The sequence below is a fragment of the Lactuca sativa genome, chromosome 4 (assembly GCF_002870075.4).
Source record: "Lactuca sativa cultivar Salinas chromosome 4, Lsat_Salinas_v11, whole genome shotgun sequence".
NCBI classification, from domain to species: domain Eukaryota; kingdom Viridiplantae; phylum Streptophyta; class Magnoliopsida; order Asterales; family Asteraceae; genus Lactuca; species Lactuca sativa.
The window spans coordinates 379,989,901-380,013,983 of NC_056626.2; the positions used below are offsets into that span (position 1 = coordinate 379,989,901).

At 32.5% G+C, this 24,083-nt stretch overlaps 1 protein-coding gene across 1 annotated transcript; it reads left to right on the plus strand.

The window, feature by feature from the left end:
* Nucleotides 1–10,093: 10,093 nt before the first annotated feature.
* Nucleotides 10,094–11,212, plus strand: LOC111919457 (protein SPIRAL1-like 1). Its single transcript, XM_023915011.3, has 3 exons — nt 10,094–10,247; nt 10,574–10,861; nt 10,965–11,212. The coding sequence occupies exons 2-3, from the start codon at nt 10,577–10,579 to the stop codon at nt 11,043–11,045; spliced, it is 366 nt and encodes a 121-aa protein (XP_023770779.1). The 5' UTR covers nt 10,094–10,247; nt 10,574–10,576; the 3' UTR covers nt 11,046–11,212.
* Nucleotides 11,213–24,083: the final 12,871 nt, after the last annotated feature.

A 24,083-nucleotide genomic window follows, 5' to 3' on the forward strand; every position in this document is an offset into this window, starting at 1 on the left:
TTTTCTGGACACAAGCTCTTCCTAATCTAGGCAGGAGAACTCCTTCTTACACTTGTTCTCCTTCAAATTCTTCCTCTCCAGTCGCAGCTAGACTTGATGTCGCAGGTTTTTAATCTTCACAAAAACAAACTAATGGTAGTTCTTGCTTCCAGCACAAGCAAAAACAGAAAACAACAAAAGCACGATTTCCGAGCATGCAGTCCACGATCTCATAACAGGTCACGAGTTTTGAAGGCTTCAGTTTTTGTTATTACCAAGTTTTCAACTTGCTGTCACGAACTGCTTTGATTTCTAAACATGTTTGCTTGATTTCTAAACAGGTTATCAAGCTCTAATACCAATTAAAGCAAAGCAGAAAAACAGAAGCTATAATGCATAACTCGCATAAACCTTTTATTGTAGAAAATTATAACTCAAAACTTCAACTGATGAAAGACAATACAAGATCCTATCTATTTTATACTAAACGTATCTTCTTAGTATTAATCCTAAAAACTTTCCATATAAAATAGTCCTTTATGAAACCTTGGACAACAATATATCTGACTTAGATATTCGCCAACAATATATATATATATATATATATATATATATATATATATATATATCTTTACTATCTTATAAAAGAAATCTCACTATTTCTAAAAATAGATCGAATATAATAATATTATTTTTTTAAGACGTTCAAATCATTAAGCTAATAGTACAAGTAGTCATCAATAAAAATATTAAATTTTAACTTGTGTTTTGAATCCTTATTTTTCTCAACAAATTCTATCTCCTTCCCTAAATTTCGGATAATTCAAAATTTGAAACCATCAGAAAATACATGTTGATTCAAATATCCCTCCTGCAGATGACTCTTTCTTAACAAGTTTTTATTTTAATCCTTACTTGTAATTGATTTCATCATTTTTAACTTTTTGTATTTTTATCTTATAAATATATTGGGTGAAGGCTTTATTATATCAGGTTTGTTCCTAAAAAAGTTGTTACTAAGTTTCTTTAATGTGTTGGCTTTGCAGGTTCAAAGAACTCAACCAAGAGGGCCAGTTAGAGCATTGTATTATCATTAGTTTGTATATTTTGGCATTTTACTTTTGCAATCAAGAACGGTTAAACACAAGATTTGACATGATTAAGGTAGTTTGTATATTTTTCATCTTGTTTAGTCTAAAAATGAAACCTTTTTCATCATTGATCCTTATAATATCAAGTTTCATCACATGGACTTCCTGATTACGGTGATTATTGTCCTTATTATAAGGTTCTATATAGATTTTGTTCAATATTTTAAGGTTTCGAGAACCTAAATCAATATGAATCCTTAAATTACATACCATCGTTGAAAATGTTTTAATTTGTGACCAAACTAGGTTTAAAATCACAATGAACAAGTTAACACCTGATTATTTTGGCCTTCTCAAAGGCCTATTTATCGATTTTTGAATCACAACACTTGATATTCTAAAGGTTTATTTTTATAAACTATTATTTATATATTTTAGCATTTTACTTAGCAGGACATTAAATTAATAAAGGAATTAAGGAAAACGAAAAAAAAAAAAGAGGACGATAAACAGTACAAGTGGTTTGGGTATGTATAAATGGAAGTAATAACCATTTAGGGGGTGTTTGACAAAAAAGCTTATTGCTTATTAGTTTATTAGCTTATAAGTTAATAAGTAAGTGTAGACTAACTTATGAAAAAATGACGTATTAGAGGTTCCCTACCTAAGTTATTTTAATCCAAGCACTTTTTTAACTTATAGTGATGTGGAACCTAATAAGTTGTTTTAAAAAAGCTTAGTCAAACACCCCTTTAATATGGTATGATAATGCTTTTGAAAAATAGGTGTCATTTAATATTTATTTCTCGAAGTGAACGCAAAATGGTTTTAACTCTAAAGAGATCAAATTATTCGCCGTCCGCCGCTTTGCGCGGGTAGACGGCTAGTGTGTGTGTGTATATATATATATATATATATATATATATATATATATATATATATATATATATATATATATATATATATATATATATATATATATCTTTTCTATCTTATAAAAGAAATCTAACTATTTCTAAAAATAGATTGATTATAATAATAATATTTTTTTTAAGACGTCCAAATGATGAAGCTGATAGTACAACTAACCATTAATAAAATAATACTAAATTTTAACCACGTTTTGAATTCAAATATTTCTCATCAAATCTCCTTATATTTCTTAGCAATTTGATATGTTCCCTCAAATCCCGGATTCAATCAAATTTTGAACCCTTTTAGATATCTTTAAATTTAGCATGTTGATTCAAATATCTCTCCCATCGCATATACCTCTTTGTTCCCTCCCCTGCTATAAAGCCCACCGTCCAGGAACAAAAAATGACTTCATCTCCCGTCTTCCACTATCCCCAACCACCAGTTCTATGACAACGCTTTCTGACGTCTTTCCTTCCAAAAACGACTTCACCACAGGAACCCTAAATTACTTTTGGAAGCTCTCCCTCTTCTCATTCTCTATCTTTTTTCTCTCAACTGGCATTTAGAGTTTTGATTTGTCATATGTGACGCCGTCCACCGCGGCCATGACATTTTTTGATCGTTTTTACACTGTTGCTTCCAGTCAAACCCAACCATTCCTAAATGTCGGCCTGATCGATACACATTTTTGTTGTTTTCATGGTTATGCCTTCAACCACCCAGCACCATGGTTTCCAACATATTCAGGTATATTTCTAGACTATACATTTATGTACAATCTTTATTGCAATTTTGAAATATTTTAAATAGATACTTAGTTTTTGACCGACTTCGATTTTCTAAAAATCGAGGTTCAATTTTGTGGAAAGATCTATGTTTGATCTTTTTCATTTTCATGTTTATTGTATCATTTTTCGAATTGAGGATGTTATTACGAAAATCAAAATCTAGAAGAAAAAAATGAGCAATGGGTGACATTCATATTAAAAATAAGGGAGATAATCATTGCCAAAAGGAAAGTGTTCACTAAAATAAATATATTTGACGTCTGCGGAAAGAAAACTAATCATCTATTGAAACTAATCGACGATAGTGAAAAAAAAACTAGCCGTCATATCCAAAGTTATAGCATAAAAGTCCAAAGTTAGTAATAAAATCATAAAGAAGACAAACTTTAAGTTTTTTTTACATAATATTGTTTCTGCTAGGAACACAAAAGTATTAGTGAAGCCTAACGAAAATTTAAAAGGTGATGAAGTTTATACAACTAATATGGTGTATAAAGAAGTGTTGCACGATTAATAATATATAATTAGTCATGTGTTATTACAAATTTTTATATTTTGTGTATTCTTATAATTCTTTATTTTTGTTTGAATGGATTAAACATTTCATATTTTATGTCGTCTTGACCAGTTTGTTTTTATCGGTTATTTGATGTATCATGTAACAAATAACATCATAATTTGATTATTTTGTCTTGGACATGTACTTTTTGTAGAGGAAACATATCACCGAAAGAATTTACACGCCCCGCCGTTTTGCGCGGGTACACTGCTAGTATATATATATATATATATATATATATATATATATATATATATATATATATATATATATATATATATATATATATATATATATATATATATATATATATATTTGTTAAAATACAAGCAAACTTCTCAAAGTTCGGCTGGGTAGGTTTTTCTACGTTTACACTTTATTTCCAATTGGACAAGGTTGTATTCTAGCTTTTAAGTATTTTTTATTTAATCTATTTGCATCTTTTTTAATTTTTTGAGTAAATTACACGAATGGTCCCTATGGTTTGGAGTAATTTGCGTGTTTGGTCCCTAACTTATTTTTTTAACTCGGAAGGTCCCTGGTGTTTGTTTTTGTTACATGCTTGGTCCCTACTGTTTGTTTTTGTTGCACGCTTGGTCCATGTTTTACCTAAAAATATTATTATTTAAATAGGGAAAAATGATGGGGTAGGTAAGGTAAGGTGAGGGTGGGTGGGGTTGAGGTGTGTTTATTTAAATAAATTAAAAAAAATCAAGGGGAAAATAGTCTTTTTAGATAAGACAGAGACCAAACGCGTAACAAAAACAAACAGTAAGGACCTTCCGAGTTAAAAAAATAAGTTAGGAACCAAAGGTGCAAATTACCCTAAACCATAGGGACCATTCGTGTAATTTTGTTCACATCCGTTTACAAAGCCATTAGTGTTTTTAATTGCGTGTGCCGTGTAGTCCTTTATGCCTTTCCTATTAGTCCATTAAGGAAGGATACCATCACATAATTCAATCTCATATCTATAAACTTATAAACTAAACAGTTTTAATCATTTATTCATATACTTTGATATACTTTTAGTTAAAAAAAAATATATTCTATTGAATTAGCTTTGGTTGTGATTTCGGATGTTACAAAATAAATAAATAAAGATAATGAAGGCCTTTTATTTTTTATTTGGGTCAAGGTTTTAAATAGGATTGGACTGCTTACAATACTTAAATTGATTTAACTCTAACAATCGGTTACCACAACAAAACGTTAAAACAATATAAAATATTTCCAATATAACATTATGCATTTACTCTAGATTATTCTTTTTTACAGAAAAAATAACCTAAAAGTAAAATATAAAAATATTATATCATATTGATGAACAACTTTGCTTTCAAGAATACCATGCGAGTATTACGATTCACATAACTATTTGTGTATTGCACTATCGTTCTTTGTTTTAATTATTGCTATAACAGTTATCGTAATAATAATGAATTTTGTTTATATATAAAAAGAGAAATTAAATATCCTTCTACTTTTGTTCCTACAAATCTTCCTATCCAATTAAATGATGACATGTGTCATATTAATATATTAAAATATTATTAAATGAGCATTAAATGCTACACATGTCACTATTTAATTGGGTATGAGGATTTATAGGAATACAAAATAAGAGAATATTTAATTTCTATAAAAAAGAATATTTACGGCCCATTGTTGCTTGACAATTGCATTTGATGTCCTGTTTCTTCTTCTATAAAGTTATATGAATAAATCATGAACTAAATCATTAATAGAAAAAAGATATTCTAGACAATATTAATAAACTTACTTTTTAAATTGACTTTAAAAAATAACATTGAAAAAATATAACAAATTGTATATTTTGTAGAATCTCAAAAAAATCTCTATAAACTTATTTAAACATTTGCTTCAATTCCTTTTTAAAAAACTAACTTATAAATTATTAATAAAAATTAAAAAAGCTCAAAAAATAAATTAGATGTAAAATAACAAAATATCTTAAAACCACTTGGTATAACTCTTAAAGATATCTTGCGATATTTATTCCATGATTCTAGGCTTTATTATATGATGCCAACTCCTATACTATAGCGTGTATCATAGAAACTATTGTTTTGCCTTTCGTATATATCTTCTAAAATCAACTAGAGAAGGGGTGTAGCAGCAAACTTTTTACTTAAATGGCGGAAAATATTGCCTCCTACCTTTTATGCCTACAAATGTTCCTACCCAATAAGATTATGACAAATCACTATTTAATTTAATTTAATTTAATACATTCCTAATATAGCCTTAATGAGTTAGTTAAAAAAATATGGAATGATGACACTTGTCATAATCTTATTGGGTAGGAACATTTGTAGGCATAAAAAGTAGGAAGCAATTTAATTTCTCTAGCAGAAAGAGAAATTAAATTGCCTAAGACAACATACAAGTAACAATAGGAGAGAAACACCAAACTTCTTACAATTAAGATTAAAAAAAATTGAATATTACAAAACTAACAAGACACTATGAAAAAAGTTACAATTTACAAGTAACAACAGAAAAACATCACCAATCTCACTGATTTAAAAAATATAATTTCGTCCAATGCTTATCCAATTAAGAGAAAAATGTTGAGTGTTACATAACAAACAAGACACAAGAAAAAGAGTTAGAACATACAAATAACAACATGAGAGCAAGAATAATATGACCCTTTTAAAGAATATAGCTTCGTCCTGTGCTAGTGTGCTTGATAAAATAAAAAGAAAAGTTGAATATTACAAAATTAGCAATAGAAAAAGAGTTATAAGATACAACATGAATCTGAACAATATTAACTAACCATCTTAAATCTATCAATAAACATATCTTATGATACTAGAGATATTCATAATATTATTCTTCAAAATTACAAGAAAATGTTTTTACAAGGTTGATTTAATTTTGTGTCAGGTGTCACAAAAATACGAGATGCAAAATCAGTTCAAAATAAATGACAATAATTGAAACTGAAATCCTACAATGTATCTAAAAATATAAATAATTAATAAAATATGATCTTAATAAACAATAAAACAAAAGATTAAAGTGAAGCCCTAAAATTCAAGGCGTCTCGTTGATTTTCAGTCTTATACAAAAAATAAAAATTAGCCCTTAAATATAAACTTTTTTTTTATATACAAACAAAGTTTGTGAATACTACAATAACTCCAATTTTTTTTTTTATAAAAACAATAATATATTATATAATCACCTGAATCGCAAGGCTTTCATAATATTTTTACAAACAAAATTGGATATATCCACTCTTCATAATCAATATTCTAAAATATATTATTCCCAATAATTATAATTATCAAATCATTTCTTATAACAATAAAGTTAATTAATCATCTAAATATTTTTATTCTTTTTTTTTAAACGACAAATATATAAAAAGCAGATACATCAAGACGATGCAAGAAGGAAGTACAAAACAAAAACAAAAAAGGAAAAAAGAACAAGAGAAAAAGTTACAAACAGAAAAACCGAAATTCCAAACTCTCCAGTTAATGTTTTTAAATGAACCCTTATGTTTACACCATACAAAAGTTATTGATTTGATTTTCTCCACTGTCTTTTCCGGTACGATAGGGATGTTCCTGAAAACCTTGTGGTTCCTGTCATTCCATATACACCATAATCCTCCATATAAGATCGTATTCAACATGCTTCTTTTCTTTTTTGCTTTTAGACCACCGAGATATGAATAGTAACATGTCTTTAACCGAATAAAATCCATTATGTGAAATTTCACACCAAGATAAAATCGAGTTCATGACGACTTTCGCCACTGGGCACAAGAGAAGGATGTGATTGCACGTCCCTTCATCCATGTTACATAACCCGCAAATAGTCGATGACACAGGAACACTCTTTGCTTTTAACGAAACAGATGATGGAATCCATGTTGCATGACCCGCAAATATTTTTATTCAATGATATATATACGTATACATATACTAAAAAATTAGAGCCTCTTATACGTGAACCTTATAGGATCGCCACATCATACACCTTTTAAAGACACCCACCGCCCTAAATGAATGAATTTGGGTCAGTTTGTCATAATGAGTATTGTCCATTCAAACAATACAACTTAAATAAGTCCAAAGAAATTGGGTGCGATTTTAGATGATTTTGCTTTTGCCTTTCATTGGCGGGCCACAAATAGTATGTGGCATTTGTAGGCTCATGTGTTTTGGATGTTTTTGTTTTATATGAATATGTGACCTCTAACAAATGGAGTTGTTTAAATGTTTGATAAAATTTACTTATATAAATTTTTTAGAAAGTAAATTATTATTATATGTAAAAGGACTGAATAGTAACTTTTATAGTATTATTTTAATAATTTTTTAATAGTTTTTTTATAAATATTTGTTGGTATTTTCAAACCAAATATATTTCCAGCCTAATGATGGAGGTTGTCTTCATGATTTGCATCTCAAAGGCTGATGGTTTGATTCTTCCTTTTGCAATTATTAAGTCGAGTCAAAAACTAGATCCGGTTAAACAACCCATTTAGTCGGATCCAACTTCATGACCCATTAACTTTGTTTTTTTAGCTTAGAGGGAGTTGTAGCATCCTTAGCACATTGTCACATATAAGAATGTCAAAAATGATGAGTTTTTTAGGTTATAAAAATTATATATGGACGGAAAAATATTTAACCTTTAAGTTCATATTGAACTAAGTTTTCTCTATTGATAGCAATAAAGTCTATGATCTACCTGAAGGCTCATTCTTTCTAATTTTAACCTCCAATTTCTCAAATTGTCTTTTGGGAAATAGTCTTTATGGATGATTTTGAAAACGATTTTGATAACCAACACCATTTTGTTTAAAAAAACTTTCGATTTTGATCAAACCTTCTTTGTTCATGACATTGACTAAACATTTGTTCACGATTTTGAACAAGCTTTCATTGTTCATTACTTTGACCAAAACTCATTTGATCATGATTTTGAACATTTTTTTGGAAACCATTTGGTTGAGAGTGATTTTGGACATAGTTTCGACTCCTTTGAAAATCATTTTGTTTTTGAAATTGTTTATTTAGAAAATTCTTTGCATTTTAATTACAACCATCCATTTTTGATCCACACTCATTTTGGATAATCTACTATAATAAATGAAGGTTTTTTTTTGCCACATGTTCTTTTCTCCTTCATTTGGACACATGGCATTTTCTAACATTTTTAAATTTTTTATTTTTCATTTGTCATTTTATTGTATTTTTCATTTTATTAAATTAAAATTCCACATTTAATATGTAAGGTAATATATATCTAAGGTATTTATTAAAAATGGTTTATATATGTAATGTATCAAATACATTAAAGTCTCATTAATTTTAATAATTCAAAAGATTTCTCATTGTTCTTATAAATTCAAACTTTTCAAATTGTTAAAATTTTATATTTATTTTTTTTTAAAATAAACTCATGTAATACATGGGTCTCACACTTAGTCTACCCTAATAAATGAGAATGATTTTGCTACATGTCCTTCACTCATGCACTTGACCACATGTCATTTTGTCATAATTTTGAGATATAATTATTTTCCACTTGTCATTTATTTTAATTTTCATTTCCAATATATCATTAATTTAGTTTCCAAAAATTAAACCTACCATAATGACTATTAATTTTAAATTTCAAATTCAACTTCAAATAAATTTACAATTTAAACCTTTGTGTTTACCATTTTGTTATAATTAACCAGTTTAATACATGAGTCTAATAACTAAACTCATAATTTTAATTTATTTATTTTTTGCATGTTTTTTTTCTCATAATTTTCACTTATTTCAAATTTCAAATTCAAATAAATTTACTATTTAAGCGTTCGTACTTAGCATTTTGTTTTAATCAACCCGTATAATATACGAGTTTCACAACTAGTTCTCTAATATAATAAGGAAATTAAAAGAATTTCCAAATAAAACCAAGATACTTGCCTCGGTGCCAAAAAAAATACAAAAAAGGGAGATTTCCAAAAATACCAAGTGAGTCTGTAGAGGGTTCTCTGCGGACTCGTCTTTCCTTTGTGGATTTCATGCTAACGGTCTAATATTAGGGTTTTTTCATAATTTTGCATCATTCTACAGTACAACACCTAGTCCGCAGTACCCTTTGTGGACCGATCGTATCTTCTGCGAAGTGAATCTCTTAAGATTAATATAAAGAGAAACATTTAAAAGATGAGGCTTTTAACTGACGATAAAGTTGTTATCCTCCTAATAGTCATTTGGTTCGATCCTTCGTAAAGACATTTATGATTAATTTTTTTTGGTTGCTCAAAAATATCCTAAACTTAATTTGGCATGAGAAAAGCTTCCCCTACCACGTATCGATCTTAGTCCCTCAAATATGATAAGAAAAGGTTTTTACCACTAGACCACCTTTCATGTTTTGATTATAGATTCATTCATAATACTTTTGACAACATTAGAAGCCAGACCAACCATGGTCTGCAGAACGACCGAAGGACATCCACGGACTGTTTAGTCATTTTTGGAGAAAGGATTTTTTTTTTTTTTAATTGTTTTTTGGTAGTGAGGGTTATCAAGTTTGTCGTATTTTGAAATTTTTTAGCACATTAAAGGCTACAAATGTCTAAAACACAAACTCTTTTTTTAAAAGAAAATACATTGAAACTTGTTGGTTACTTTTCTATGAGACCGTTAAAATGTAAATTTAAATTCAAATTCAATAATTAATGAAAGGATATTAATATTCCAAACTAAATAACTTACCATTAACCATTCCATTCAACCGCATGTAAATTTAGCATCAAACATTCCCCACCCATTCACATTTAAATTTCTTCGTCTCTCCTCAATTCATCCCATCTTCCTGCAATCACAATTTGATTTCTCTTCAAATTTGATCTACACAAAGGTATGATGCTACATCATCTTCAACATTCCTAATTTACTATCTATCTTCTTCGTATCATATTCTTTTTCCATATTTTGTTCCTCATCCAGATGAACATTTGTACTTCTGCTTAATTATTTCCTTATATCAAAGTTGCAATCTCGTATCACACGTAATTTCTTCAATTCTCGTAATTTCATTTATCAGATTAACAAAACGTAGTTAAATTAGAATGAACACAAAACTGAAAACCGAATCAAATCAGAAATAATAAACATGTATCCTATTGTTTTGATTGATATACGGATTTTTTTTTTCAATTTTGAAAATGATGTTCGGGAAATCAGAGAATGGGGCGCGGTGTAAGTTGCGGCGGAGGCCAGAGTTCTTTAGGTTACTTGTTGGGAAGTGGCGCCGGACAGGCTGAGGCCGACGACAACGCTCCACCGCCACCGGAGAACACCACCGAGGCTCCTAAAGATTCTACAGAACCACCTTCCGATGATGCTACAAACACCCAAACCGATGAATCTGGCAACGTAATCAACCAAAATCCGACTGCTGAATCATCTCATGATAGTTCAACAAACAATTACCACAGAGCCGATGGACAGAATTGTGGCAATTTCATCACTGTATGTATATGAAATTATGAATGATCATACATACGATTCAAGTTTTTATTTTGAGTAATTGTGATTTGATACTGGATTCCATGTGAGATTTGATTTGTTTCAGGATCGGCCTTCAACCAAGGTTCATGCTGCACCTGGTGGCAATTCTTCACTTGGTTACCTTTTCGGTGATGAGAAGAAATGATGATATCGATTTCGAAATGTAATTTATATGGTGTTATATTATGTTAATGTAAGTTGCTTCATATATGAAGTAGTGTTTGTTTGATGCAAGATTTGAAAAGGGCATCTTTTGGTTTTCTATATATTATAAAAAAAATTATATTTAATCATAGTTTTAAATTGAGTAAATTAATGGTCTATCTGGTTTGGTCAAAATTACACGTTTGGTCCTTAACTCTTTTTTTTTTGCACTTGAATCGTCCCTGTGGTTTGATTTTGTTGCGTTTTTGTCCCTGTGGTTTGATTTTGTTGCATTTTTTGTCCCTTACATACATAAAGTTAGGGACCAAACATGTAATTTTTACCAAACCATAGGGACGAAAAACGCAACAAAATCAAACCACAAGGACGATCCGAGTGCAAAAAAAAAGTTAGGGACCAAACGTGTAATTTTGACCAAACCACAAGGACGATGTCAGTAATTTACTCTTTTAAATTTTAGGTTTTAACTACACCAAAATCAAAGAAAGGCATGTAGCGCCACCTTTTGGAAAATATAAGCAAATAAACAGCTAAAAAAATAACTTGCAATTCACAAGATTACTGACAAAAAAAAAAAAAAAATGATAAAATCGCTGCAAAGATAATATATTTTTCATGATTATAATTTTTTTTTCTACGATAAATGAATATTTTCACGAATTATTCATGAGTATAAATATAACCTTTTATTTTACGTAAGATATATGTGGGCTAACAAATGTCCGTATGTATGAAGTTTCACTTTTCTTCTTCGTTCTTCCATCAAATCCCGACAAATCAACATGGCTTTACGAACACATCCAATCGCGTTCCATAGCCGCCTTGAACGAAGTTTTATGAAATATCCATTGATTTATTTTTTTTCCGATCAGAAGGGATGCAAAGTAGTTGCAACATTGATTTGGTTGTTAGTGGAAGTTGTTTTGTATCAAAATTTTATAATTTGGAATTACAATTTAAGTTTTGCATTTATTATAAAAATGAGTAAATTACACGAATGGTCCCTATGGTTTAGGGTAATTTGCATGTTTGGTCCCCAACTTAATTTTTTAACTCGGAAGGTCCCTACTATTTGTTTTTATTATGGGATTGGTCCCTGTCTTACCTAAAAAGACTATTTTGCCATTGATTTTTTAATTTATTTAAACAAACACACCCCGAACCCCACCCCTTCATCTTACCTTACCCACCTCATCATTTTTTCCTATTAAATAATAGTCTTTTTTAAGTAAGATAGGGACCAAACGCATCACAAAAACAAATTGTAAGGACCAAGCATGTAACAAAAACAAATAGTAGGGACCTTCCGGGTTAAAAAAATAAGTTAGGGACCAAACTTACAAATTACCCCAAACTGTAAGGACCAAGCATGTAACAAAAACAAATAGTAGGGACCTTCCGAGTTAAAAAAAATAAGTTAGGGACCAAACTTGCAAATTACCCCAAACCATAGGGACCATTCGTGTAATTTACTCAATAAAACTTTATAATTTTTTTTATTTATAAAATAATATTTGGATTTTCTTTTAAGTTTAATTGATATTTCGATTAAGTTAACTTTTTAATGTTATATTTAAATTTACAAATTAAATATTTTATACAAATTGTTTAAAATTAATAACTTTAAAATGATAATGAATACAAGTATATAGTTGAATTATTTACAGATGTTTTTTTAAATGAAACAATGACGTTGTTTTTAACATTGATATAATAATTCTTATACTAAGTTGATATAAAATATTCATTGTTTTGAATTATATGATAAGGTAGACATCTATCAAAACTATATAATCTCAATCGTCTCAATGAAATATACCCACATGTTAATCATGAATAAAATTAAATATAATATATGGTTTAATGTTATTTATGTTGGAGTATGAAGTCTTGTCCAATATGGAACACTTAGAATCAAGTTGAGCACTTAGAGTTGCAATGGAGCAACTTGGATCTACTTGGAGCAATGTGGAACTCAATGTAGCACTTGGGGTTCTTGGAGCATATAACAAAGAAACAGATAATCTGAGAAGGGAATGGATCATCTGAAAAATGAACAGATCAAGTGCCAAAGGAACGAATCGTCTGGAAGATGGCTTGGAGCACTTAGGAGTGAAATGGAGCAACTTGTGCACAAGTTGCTCCATTTGTTTTTCGGTTATGTTTATTTGGAGATGGTCAATTGGTGATGGTCAACTGGCAACATGTTGTACCATCAAGCATCATGTTGCACCATCGTGGTTCCTTGATGAACAATGGTAACCCTATTGAGACTTGTATCCCATGAAGTCCTCTATTATGCTCAAGATTGTTTAAGGTTGCTCAGAAGTTGGTGATGCTCATGGCTTTGAAGGTTCTAGAAGCATCTGCATGGCACCTCGTGATTGGTTGGAAATTAGGGCATTCCCTTAATCGGCTAATTATGGATGGGCCTGACCCATCAAAATTAGGGTTTCCCATGCTTGCCTATAAATGGTTTCATATAACCATCATTGTACGCGCACACAATTTTCAAGAGAGTAATCATTGCGAGTTTAAGAGCACTCATTTGGAGCAATTAGTAAGCAAGATAGATTCTTTTGTTTTGCGAGCTCAAGTGAGGTGTAACCTTTGTATGTGATTGTAATTGTTCTTTGAAGTTAATAAAATCCTTTCTCTCTCTCTCTCTCTCTCTCTCTCTCTCTGTGGTTCGCATGTGGATGTAGGTCACATTGACCGAACCACGTTAAATATTATGTTCATTTGATTTACATTTTCAGAAGTTTAAATTCCGCAAGTTCACTGAAGTTTGTTTTGATATTTGTCTAAAGTGCTTAACTTGTTTTGTTGCGACCCAACAAACTGGTATCCGAGCTATGGTTAAAGATGGGAGAGTTAAGATCGACAAGTTCGATGGAAAAGATTTCGATTTCTAGAAAATGAAAATCGAAGACTACCTCTACCAGAAGAATTTACATGAACTATAGTCTGAAAGTAAACCTAACGAAATGAAGCAGGAGGATTAGGAATTATTAGATCGGAAGGCACTTGGTGTTGTGAGATTATTCTTGGCAAAGAATGTAGCTTACAACATTATCAATGTGAAGACTATTCATGAGTTGATTAAGGCGCTCTCTAAAATGCATGAAAAACCTTTAGCATCAAACAAAGTTCATTTGATTCGGCAATCGGTAAATTTAAAGATGAAGGAGGGTGGCTGAGTGACTAATCATGTTAACAAATTTAATTCAATCTTATCAAGGATAATGTCGGTTGAGATTAAATTTGAAGATGAAGTCATGATATTTCTACTATTATCATCTATGCCTGATAGTTGGTTTGGTAGAGTGATAATAGTTAACAACTCAACTAGAGGTGCTAAGTGGTGGTTGTCGAGGCAGCCAAAATAAATACCCTTAATATTGCACACAATTATAGCGTATAATGGTAAAGGGATCGTATCTATGAAGATTGGTTCAATTTTATAACACTATGACAATCTTGTTGTACAACCACTTTTAAAACTAAAATAAAATAAAATTGGGGGATTTTGATCTTTCGATATGTTTAAAGGAAACTAGAATTACACTAAGATTTGAAAACACAATTCGACAAAAGGAAAGTTTGATGTAAAATCAATAAGAGGAAGATGGTTGACTTTGGACTTTCATTACTTGAACATTTGGTTAAATAATCATGAGAATAACAAGGTGCAATACTTGTATTTATAATCTAACTTGGTTATAGCAATTTATAAGCATAACTTACCTCAAATCTTCATTTGTATTAAAATGGCTAGAGAAGCTTAAAGCACATTTCCTAAATCAAAGTCACAAAACTAAATAAGCATATAATTTTGTGAAAATAACGTAGCATTAAGTTTTAAGAGTTCCAAATCCAAAGAGTAATCTATTACTTTCATTACCACTATGGAGAAAATATTTTCTTAGTCTAAATGAAAACAAACATTTTGTAATGTCTATAGATTCATGCTAGTCAATTTAAAGATAATAAGCGGTAAAAATGACTTTTAGATAGAAGATTATCTAGGATAAATAATCTTAACCAGAGTTATAGTGTATGTCACAAGGATTCCATAGATATAAAGAACGTTGAAATCCGACTTATAACGAAGAAGTTATAACCCGTTGAAGTTTCGCGATTTACCCCGACATGGCTCCGCGTATCGTAAAAAGTAAATTCTTGACAAATTACTTTTTAGCCTTAGTGATCTAAAAGAAAGTCATAGTAGACATTAAACAGAGAGCGTTCATATAAAGAACGTCCAAATCTGACTTTGTTAGAGGAAGATATGATTTTTCTAAGATTTAGTATAGCAGTGTATAACTCGGAAATCGAATTTTAGATCAATCGATTATTAGCTGACGCAATCTAAATGAGAATTGAAGATCTCATTAATAGGAGGTCAATGATATAAAGACAGTCGAAAACAGACGTCAGATGACAACGTTATGAATTTTTAACGGACTTTAACTGTCTAAGACTGTTAAAATATAATTTTAAAAATAAATTCAAAATTAGCCGATGGAGTCTAAACGAAAGTTTTGGATCACATTGATAGCTACGCGTGGATATAAATAATGTCAAAAACGGAGCTCGTATACAACATTTATCGATTTTACAAGATAATTAATTTTTGGATTAACTAGAGGGCGACACGTGTCGCGATCTGACACCACACCTTCTTCCCCAAGGCTTGCGATCTAGTGCTGACACGTGTCCCCCAGTACGCCCTGCGTAATTTGAGTACACCCTGTGTATTGGACCACTTCCATCCTATTAACAGAAGTCGAAATTCACTATATTCTTCACACCATTCCGTCCTACTCTCTCTCAAACACCCCCCCCCCCCCCCCCAAAGGCATCAATTCCTTTCTCTAGCACTTCCTAAGTGTTAGTAGTGAAGCTTCGGAGCACTAGAAATCCCCAAGAAATAGAGCTTTCGGTTTAGAAGTTCTGCCTGTGTAGAGTCCGGTTTCTCGCTAAACCACTTGTAAGTTGAGTTATGTTTACTGTAATTTAAGTATAACTTATGTTTAAATTCGTTATCATTACTTTGAACCTATAAACAAGATTTATCAATGATTCCAAGTCATTATACTGATTGATCTACTTACAGGGATGATGTCTAGGCACGATTTAGTAAGGTGTTTAAAGTGGGATTTCCAAACAGTATACTTTGTATACCAAACGGACCCTACCTCTGATATGATCCTACCTGGTTGTCCCTTATCACTTATTGATCAGTAAACTTTGAATTAATTATGAATGTATACTAATAATTAGTCGCAGTTAATTTTAAACTAAGACTCAGTGATAAAAATATTAGGTTACTTCAAAGGAACAGACAGTTGTTAGGAGCGAAATGTTGTCCGAGTTTTGAGTCATCACTTTGACAAGTGAGTGCATAGTTACTTTCATCTTACACATAGATATGAAGTATTTAATATTAATACATGATATATATGCTTATTATCTGTGTTCCTGATATCCATGCTAGATGAATGATTTATACATGTTTTACTTGATTTAAACTATATATGTATTTTTATACCTATAAATATATTGGGTAAAGAGGGGTAGATGAAAGATGATATAGATAATGAGAGATGAAAGATTATATAGATGATGAGAGATGAAAGATGAAATAGATGCTGAGAGGCATTAACTTTAAAGATGAAATCATCTAGCAGAGAATAGATGACAACCACAGACTATTCTAGACAGTCTAGTGGAACGTTAGCAGGCTCGCAACCTGTAGGTGTTTTTGAACTAAGTGTTCACCAGATGTACTCGAAAAACCCATTGACATGTATTATGGATGGACTCCCTAAAATAATCCTATCAGTAAAGGAGATAAACCCTAGAAGTTATGGACTTAGTGCCTTATAGACGAACCCTGGCAACTATTGACTTAATGTCTTAAAGACAACCCCTGGCAGCTATGGACTTAGTGATTTATAAATGAACGTTGGCAGCTATGGACTTAGTGTCTCATGGATAACATTGGCAACTATGGACTTAGTGCCTATTAGAAAAACCCTGTCATCAATGGACTTCATGCCTATTCCTTAGGACAAATCCTTAGGAATAAATATAAAAGAATATCTACTGAAAAGTATCATGGAGGAATCCCTGAACTAGTACTGTCAGCATATATGATCCTTAGGGTAGATCCTTAAGAATAAAGAAGATAATGGGTATGGGAAATTGGGTTAATTGAACATCCAATGTTACCATTGTTAATGTCCATGGTAGATTAGGAAGTATCGCAGACTTGCCTTTCTCTTTACCATTTGGTCAACCGAGTTGACTATGGTCAATCCCTTTCCTTGGGAAGAGAAGGCTTTTCTAGATATCCAATGTTACCATTGTCAATGTACATGGTAGATTGGGAAGTTGATCTACTAATCAAATTTGCTTTACTAGTCCTCAAATCATTTCTGATTCAGCAGCACCAAGAAAATAGATAAAATGATTAAGGGTCATGTCATAGTCTGTTTCATAGTAGTCCCAAAGGAACTCACTATGTAACTTAGAAAGTGATTGAACATCCAACTTTCTTAAGACTTTGACACCCAATTCTCCCGGCTCGTCAATATGTGACTTCATCTCCAAGATGTGATCATACATAGACCTTGCTTGCTAATAGGGCTTGGGTGACCTTGAACTTGTGGGTTAGGGAGAATAATTGGAGGCGGTGGAGGAAGTGAAGTTCCAAGAGATTTGGGAAGATCATAGATGTCTAAACTAGACATCTTTTGGGGGATATTCAAGATAGTTTATTTAAAGTCCTTAACATAACACCCAATATGAAATATTAAGGCTAGGATCCAACACAATATTTTATAACTTGGAAGAGGGATGTTGTAATCCAAGCTATAGAATATTTGAAGGTAGGCGAATGACGATTCACCAATTTCCACCATGAAAAACGAAATAATTTATTAGGTTTTAATTAGATTTGAAACTCCTAGATCTTTTGAGATTCATTGAACTATTCAATGGCATGTTTCAATCTTGAGTGTGCCCTTCAGGTTTTGTGACTGGGATGCCGAAGATCACAAAACAAGGTGTGAAGTAACCATGCAAATTACTTGGTACTCTTAATATTTACCCCTCAATCGATGTGCTGGTTAACCACACGCGCTCCACCGATGCTATGATAAATATTAAGTTACCCTTTGCCTACCTTGTTAAGTCCAGCTAGTGTGTCGGTTAACCACACGTGCTCCACTAACTAACTTAAGCAAAGTGTAAAGTGTAATTTCATGGATTAGCACCTTATTCACTTTTTCCTAAAGTAACTAAGATTGGGAATTATAAAAAACATTTAGTTACTTTATATTTATCATTAATACTTTTAATGAAGGGAGAATTCTAGTCCTTGTCCTACCCGTTCGGCTAATGACCGTCCACCAGTCAAGGAAGCGGTGGGTGAGAGTGGACACCCATTAAACTGCCATTTTATAGGCAGTAACCTTATACCCCCTTATAGACCGGCTTCGTGAATGAGGCCTACAAATGGTAAGACGACTTGCTCTTATACACACACACACACATATATATATATATATATATATATATATATATATATATATATATATTATTAACTTATAATACTATAAAGTATAAGGGTTGAATTTTAACTTTTAAAATTCTAAGGTATTAACTTGGAATTAAAGTATTCATAAGGGAAAACTTTTCAAATTCCAAAACTTGAGGGTAAGTTTTGAAACTATTCAATTCCATAACTTATGTGTTTAAAGTAATTTTAATTCTAAAAACTCTTCAAGTTCCATAACTTGAGGACAAGTTATGGAAGACTTTAAACTATTAAAAGAATATGACTTTTCTTTATTCATAACTTATGGAAATATTTATGAGTTTTATGAATCTTAAATGTGACTTTTCATATAACTTGAGGACAAGTTACAAAAACACATTTTAGAACCAACTCTTAGATTAATTTGGATTGAAAACTACAATTTCACATAACTTTTCTATTAATCTAAGCAAATCATAAGAACAAGATAATTCAATCAAACTTTTTTCATGTAATTAGCCTAACCATTAAACTAATACAAAATATGAATCTATTGACAATTATATTTGAAATTGGATTAGCATGAACATTACCACATCAAAAATAGGTTTATAAGTTGAAAAACAACTTAGGGTAATGTTCGTAGTCCAATTCCAGCCAAAACAGTCGAAGATATGTTGTCTAGGGGTCCAACTCGTCGAGTGCATGAACCAACTTGGCGAGTTGGATGAGTTTTTCCTTGGACTCGTCGAGTCCCTTCATGGACTCGGCGAGTCTGCTGTCCAGACAGCATACAAACTTCGATTTTCAGCCAATTTTGCAAGTATAACAAGAAAACAATTCTAGGCTCTGATACCAGTGTTGGGTTTTGAGCATTCTAACACTCCTATGGTGTACATGCAACCCTAAATACCTTGGATCTATGTTTTCTCTATTATACATGCAAATATGAATATTCCATGGTATTACCCTAACTAGCATACAATCTTTGATACGTGGGTAATAAAATAGATAGAATACATACCATGTTGATGTAGCTTGACTCCATGAAGCTAGAGAGCCTAGTGCCCCAAGTGTGACACCTCAAATGGTTCACACAACATCATCAACACTTGGAATAACCATGAAAGGAAGACACTCATGCTCAAATCGGCTAGCTCTCATATATGTATCGTTGGTGCCAATTTCTTGAACTAAAGAGATCCTTATATAGTGTGCACATTAGGGTTACACCATGTAACCCATGAGTTTACCCATTCCTTATGCTCCATGGGTTTTAACCTCCATGGAGTATCCATGGGTCACCACATGGGTGAAACCCAACATAAGGAATCATGGATCATAAGCCCAGATATATAAGAATGAATGATTTACACAATCAATCCCCATATATTTAATTAGTCTCTTTTGATCACTAAATTAAGTCCAAATTAATTCTTGATCAATACTAATTAAATAACATGATTTCATATTAATATATTAGAACTTATAATATATTAATATGTCACAAATGTCCTCTTCTCACAAACGGTCTATCCAAATGTTTCGATGCCATGCAACCCAGATGGACCATGCCGATTCGGGTCAAGTACATACCAATTATAGTTATGGACTTAGACACTAATCCAACAGAAACAAGAGGTGAAGAACGTCAAGGACATCCTGGATGTCTGTAATTTCCCTGACATATTCCCAGAAGACCTTCCCGGAGTTCCACCCACATGACAATTCGAATTCCGAATCGACCTAATTCCCGGAGCTACCCCCGTAGCCAAAGCGCCTTATCGCCTGGCGCCAGCTGAGATGCAAGAACTATCCAACCAACTAAACGAGATGTTGAGCAAGGGGTTCATCTGACCCATCTTCTCGCCTTGGGGAGCACCAGTTCTATTTGTGAAGAAGAAGGATGGATCGTTCCGTATGTGCATCGACTACCGCGAGTTAAATAAGCTTAGCATCAAAAACCGATACCCTCTACCCCGGATCAAAGACCTATTTGACTAGCTCCCAAGAGCATCTTACTTCTCAAAGATCGATCTAAGGTCGGGATACCATCAACTACGGGTCCAGGGGAAGGATGTTCCCAAAACGGCATTCAGGACTCGGTACGGTCACTACGAGTTTGTAGTGATGCCCTTCGGGTTAAAGAACGCACCCGCGATATTCATGGATCTAATGAACCGGGTGTGTTGGCCTTACCTAGACAAGTTTGTGATTATGTTCATAGACGACATCCTGGTCTATTCGAGGAGTGAGGAAGAGCATAGCCAACACCTACGACATGTATTGGAGACACTAAGGGCGGATAAATTATATGCGAAATTTTCGAAGTGTGAATTTTGGATCCGAGAAGTGGACTTCCTCAGTCATGTGGTTTGCGAGAAAGGGATACACGTGGATCCCTCCAAAATCAAGGCGATCGAGAACTGTTCAGTACCAAGGACGCCTACGAAAATCCGCCAATTCTTAGGCCTCGCTGGCTACTACCAGAGGTTCATCCAAAACTTCTCTAAGATTTCCAAACCACTTACCACCCTGACCCCAAAAAGGTGTGACTTTTAACTGGGAGAGAGAAGCAAGAAACCGCTTTCCAAATACTAAAGCAGGCCCTGTACAGCGCCCTGATTTTATCTCTACCAGAAGGGACCGAAGACTTTGTGGTCTACTGCGACCCTGTAAATCCCTAATCTCCCCGTGTATCAACCAGATCCGTTTGATGGTGCAGAATCCCAATCAAACGGATGATGTCAGATCAAATAGAAGAGAATGAGAAAAAGAATAATATGAATCTTGATTGTATTGATGATATGAATGAAATTCCTTACACAAGATTCACACACACAAACGATCCTTTCTCTCTAGACCGTAAACTCTCTTCGTATTCATCAATCTATTCCTCACACCCTAATACCTATATTTATACTAAGGGAACATGGGCCGGAAACAAATGGGCCGTAAATGAGTTTACGGCCGTAAGGTGTTTATAGCCTTAAACTCAGCCGTAAACTAGACCATAAATTCATAAAATATTACACAAAAATGTAATTGCCCAGAAAAGCAAAGTATAAACCATATTTTGACCTAACAATCTCCCCCTTGGTTTATAGCTTTCTTTTCTTAATTGACCCAAAAAGCTCCCCCTAAAAAGTAGTTGGCTTTCTTGATAATCTTCATTGGGAACTTGGCTTCAACATTAATCTTCAAATTCTTCACGAATTCAAGATGAACTTGATGAATCTTCAATGAATGACTTCATCTTGAGCAGTTGGGCTTTTCTTCAGAATTTGGCATTGACCGCACGTTGGGTGAGGAGGCTTGATGTACTTATTCTTGAAAGATAGCGCTTTCAGCTTGAGAATCTTCAGAGAGAACATCAAAGAGAACAAATCTTCTGGATCACTTCAGCAGGTACAAAGATAGCAGCAGACTGATTGAGGAGGCTTCAATGCAATCCGTCACATAATCTTCAATTGCAGCTTCACCTTGCTTCTGGGGTTGAAGGATTGAATGTTGAAAGAATAATCTTCATTTCTTGCTCCTTCGAATGCGAATTCTTTGATGCTCACAGACGAGGCTTTGGCTCAGAAATCTTCAACACAAACTCCATTAGTCTTATCTATACCTGAAATCACTTTTCAAGACAAAAAGAAAACTTAGCACATAAATTAAAACAGAAAGAAAAATATTTTTGGATTTTTGATTTTTCTGAACAAGAAATAAAACAGAAATAACACTACTTTTGGATTTTTAATTTTTCTGGTTTTTCTTTGATTTTTGAATTTTCTGATTTTTTTTTTATTTTTAATTCTCCCCTAATATTTAAATTAGACGAAACTATGACAAATTTAACAAAAATAAAAATGATATCTAACTTTAAGAGTGATTTGGGATCAAAGTTTTTAGACAGCCTTTATCTGGTTGATCGTCGGTATTGTGGTCCACTTAAACACGAAAAATTATGACAGATTTAGGACATACTATTTGTTACAAGACAGGGTGAACTTAAAATCCTAAAATTTATATCTGATCTTAATTCCTTAGATACTATATTTTAAGGTCCATTCATCTGACGACGACCAGGGATATTGTTGTCCACCTAAATTGAGCAGCGAGATCTATAGACAATCTGTATGTGTTCAATTTTAAGTATACTAGAACGTGTTTCCCGCTTCCTGATATGCCCTAGCCATCAAGAACTTCCAGAGTACTCCTTACACCGGGTGAGCAGACAACCATTCAGAGAGAGGAGAGATTCAGAATTCTATTGCTAACTACTTCAGAGGGGTTGAGAAGAAGAAGGTTGCATATGCTGTGTACCAGGTCGGATTAGAAGTCACGCAAATGAGACAGCATATGGCTAATAGATAAGAAGTATTTCACATATATATATATATATATATATATATATATATATATATATATATATATATATATATAGCCTGCAGAGAAATAGAGTTGCATATGTTGTATACCAATTCGGATTGGAAGTCGCGCAAAGGAGACAACATATGGCTAACAAACGGAAAGAAAGAAAATGATATTCTACAGACCTAATTTATCGGAATTCACCAGTCGCCCCATCCAACCGGAATTAAGGACAGAATCCGCACAACGAGGAAAAGTGAATCCACAGTTCTAGATACGGGTTATTTAATGTTACCGATAGATTCCCATGTATATCTCCCTGCTCAACCTATCCGAGCGTCGTGACATCAGGTTAAACGGATCTAACTAGGTCAAAGTTTGTCAAGTCCTTATATTCATTAGGTTTAACTCTTCCTAGTCAAGTCCATTTAAAATCTTTCGTGCCTACCGACGCATCAAACCAGAGCATAGACCCTTCAACTTTGGGTACGTTACGCAGACTCAGATTGCCTGTTATCACATGATCATATCACTTCCCAGAACATCTCCCTCAAGCAGCACATTTCATTACAGACCTATTTTTGATTTTCTGATTTTCTAATGTTTTTGGATTTTTGAAAATTTTCTAATTTTTGTTTTGTTTTTATTTCTCCCCCTAAATTTGTGCATATGAGAGAAACGAAAGTAAATGTGCAAATTTAAACTATCCTAAAACAAAAATTAGTCTTTAAAGCGAATCAGCTTAAGAAAAACTCAGGAGTATAGAGAAGAAAACGCAAACTGTAATTCACCGATTGAATCTGCATTCAGAAGGTCTGAGAACAGCAAGCATAATCTCAGAACAGATCTGAAAATTCTTTATGTCGTTAAGCACTAACCCCATGAGTGATCCCTTCCTTTCTTCTCTTCCTGCAAAGGACACATACTCTCAAATAATGTTCTGAATGTTGTACAGTTGAGAGATGTTCCCAATCATATGCCAGGAGCAGTTACTACCAACAAACCGAAGTCTGATGATATGCCTCCATAGCTGCTCCGACACAGAGCGGGATCAGTTGGTCTTTGGAACCCAGTCCATTTTGAAACTGGGTCAACTTTTGTCATCAA

What these genes read in the sequence shown, in the direction of transcription:
- LOC111919457 (XM_023915011.3), top strand. Translation starts at nt 10,577, where the DNA reads ATGGGGCGCGGTGTAAGTTGCGGCGGAGGCCAGAGTTCTTTAGGTTAC. An exon ending in ATTGTGGCAATTTCATCACT is followed by an intron (nt 10,862 to 10,964) that starts GTATGTATATGA and finishes GATTTGTTTCAG; the next exon opens with GATCGGCCTTCAACCAAGGT.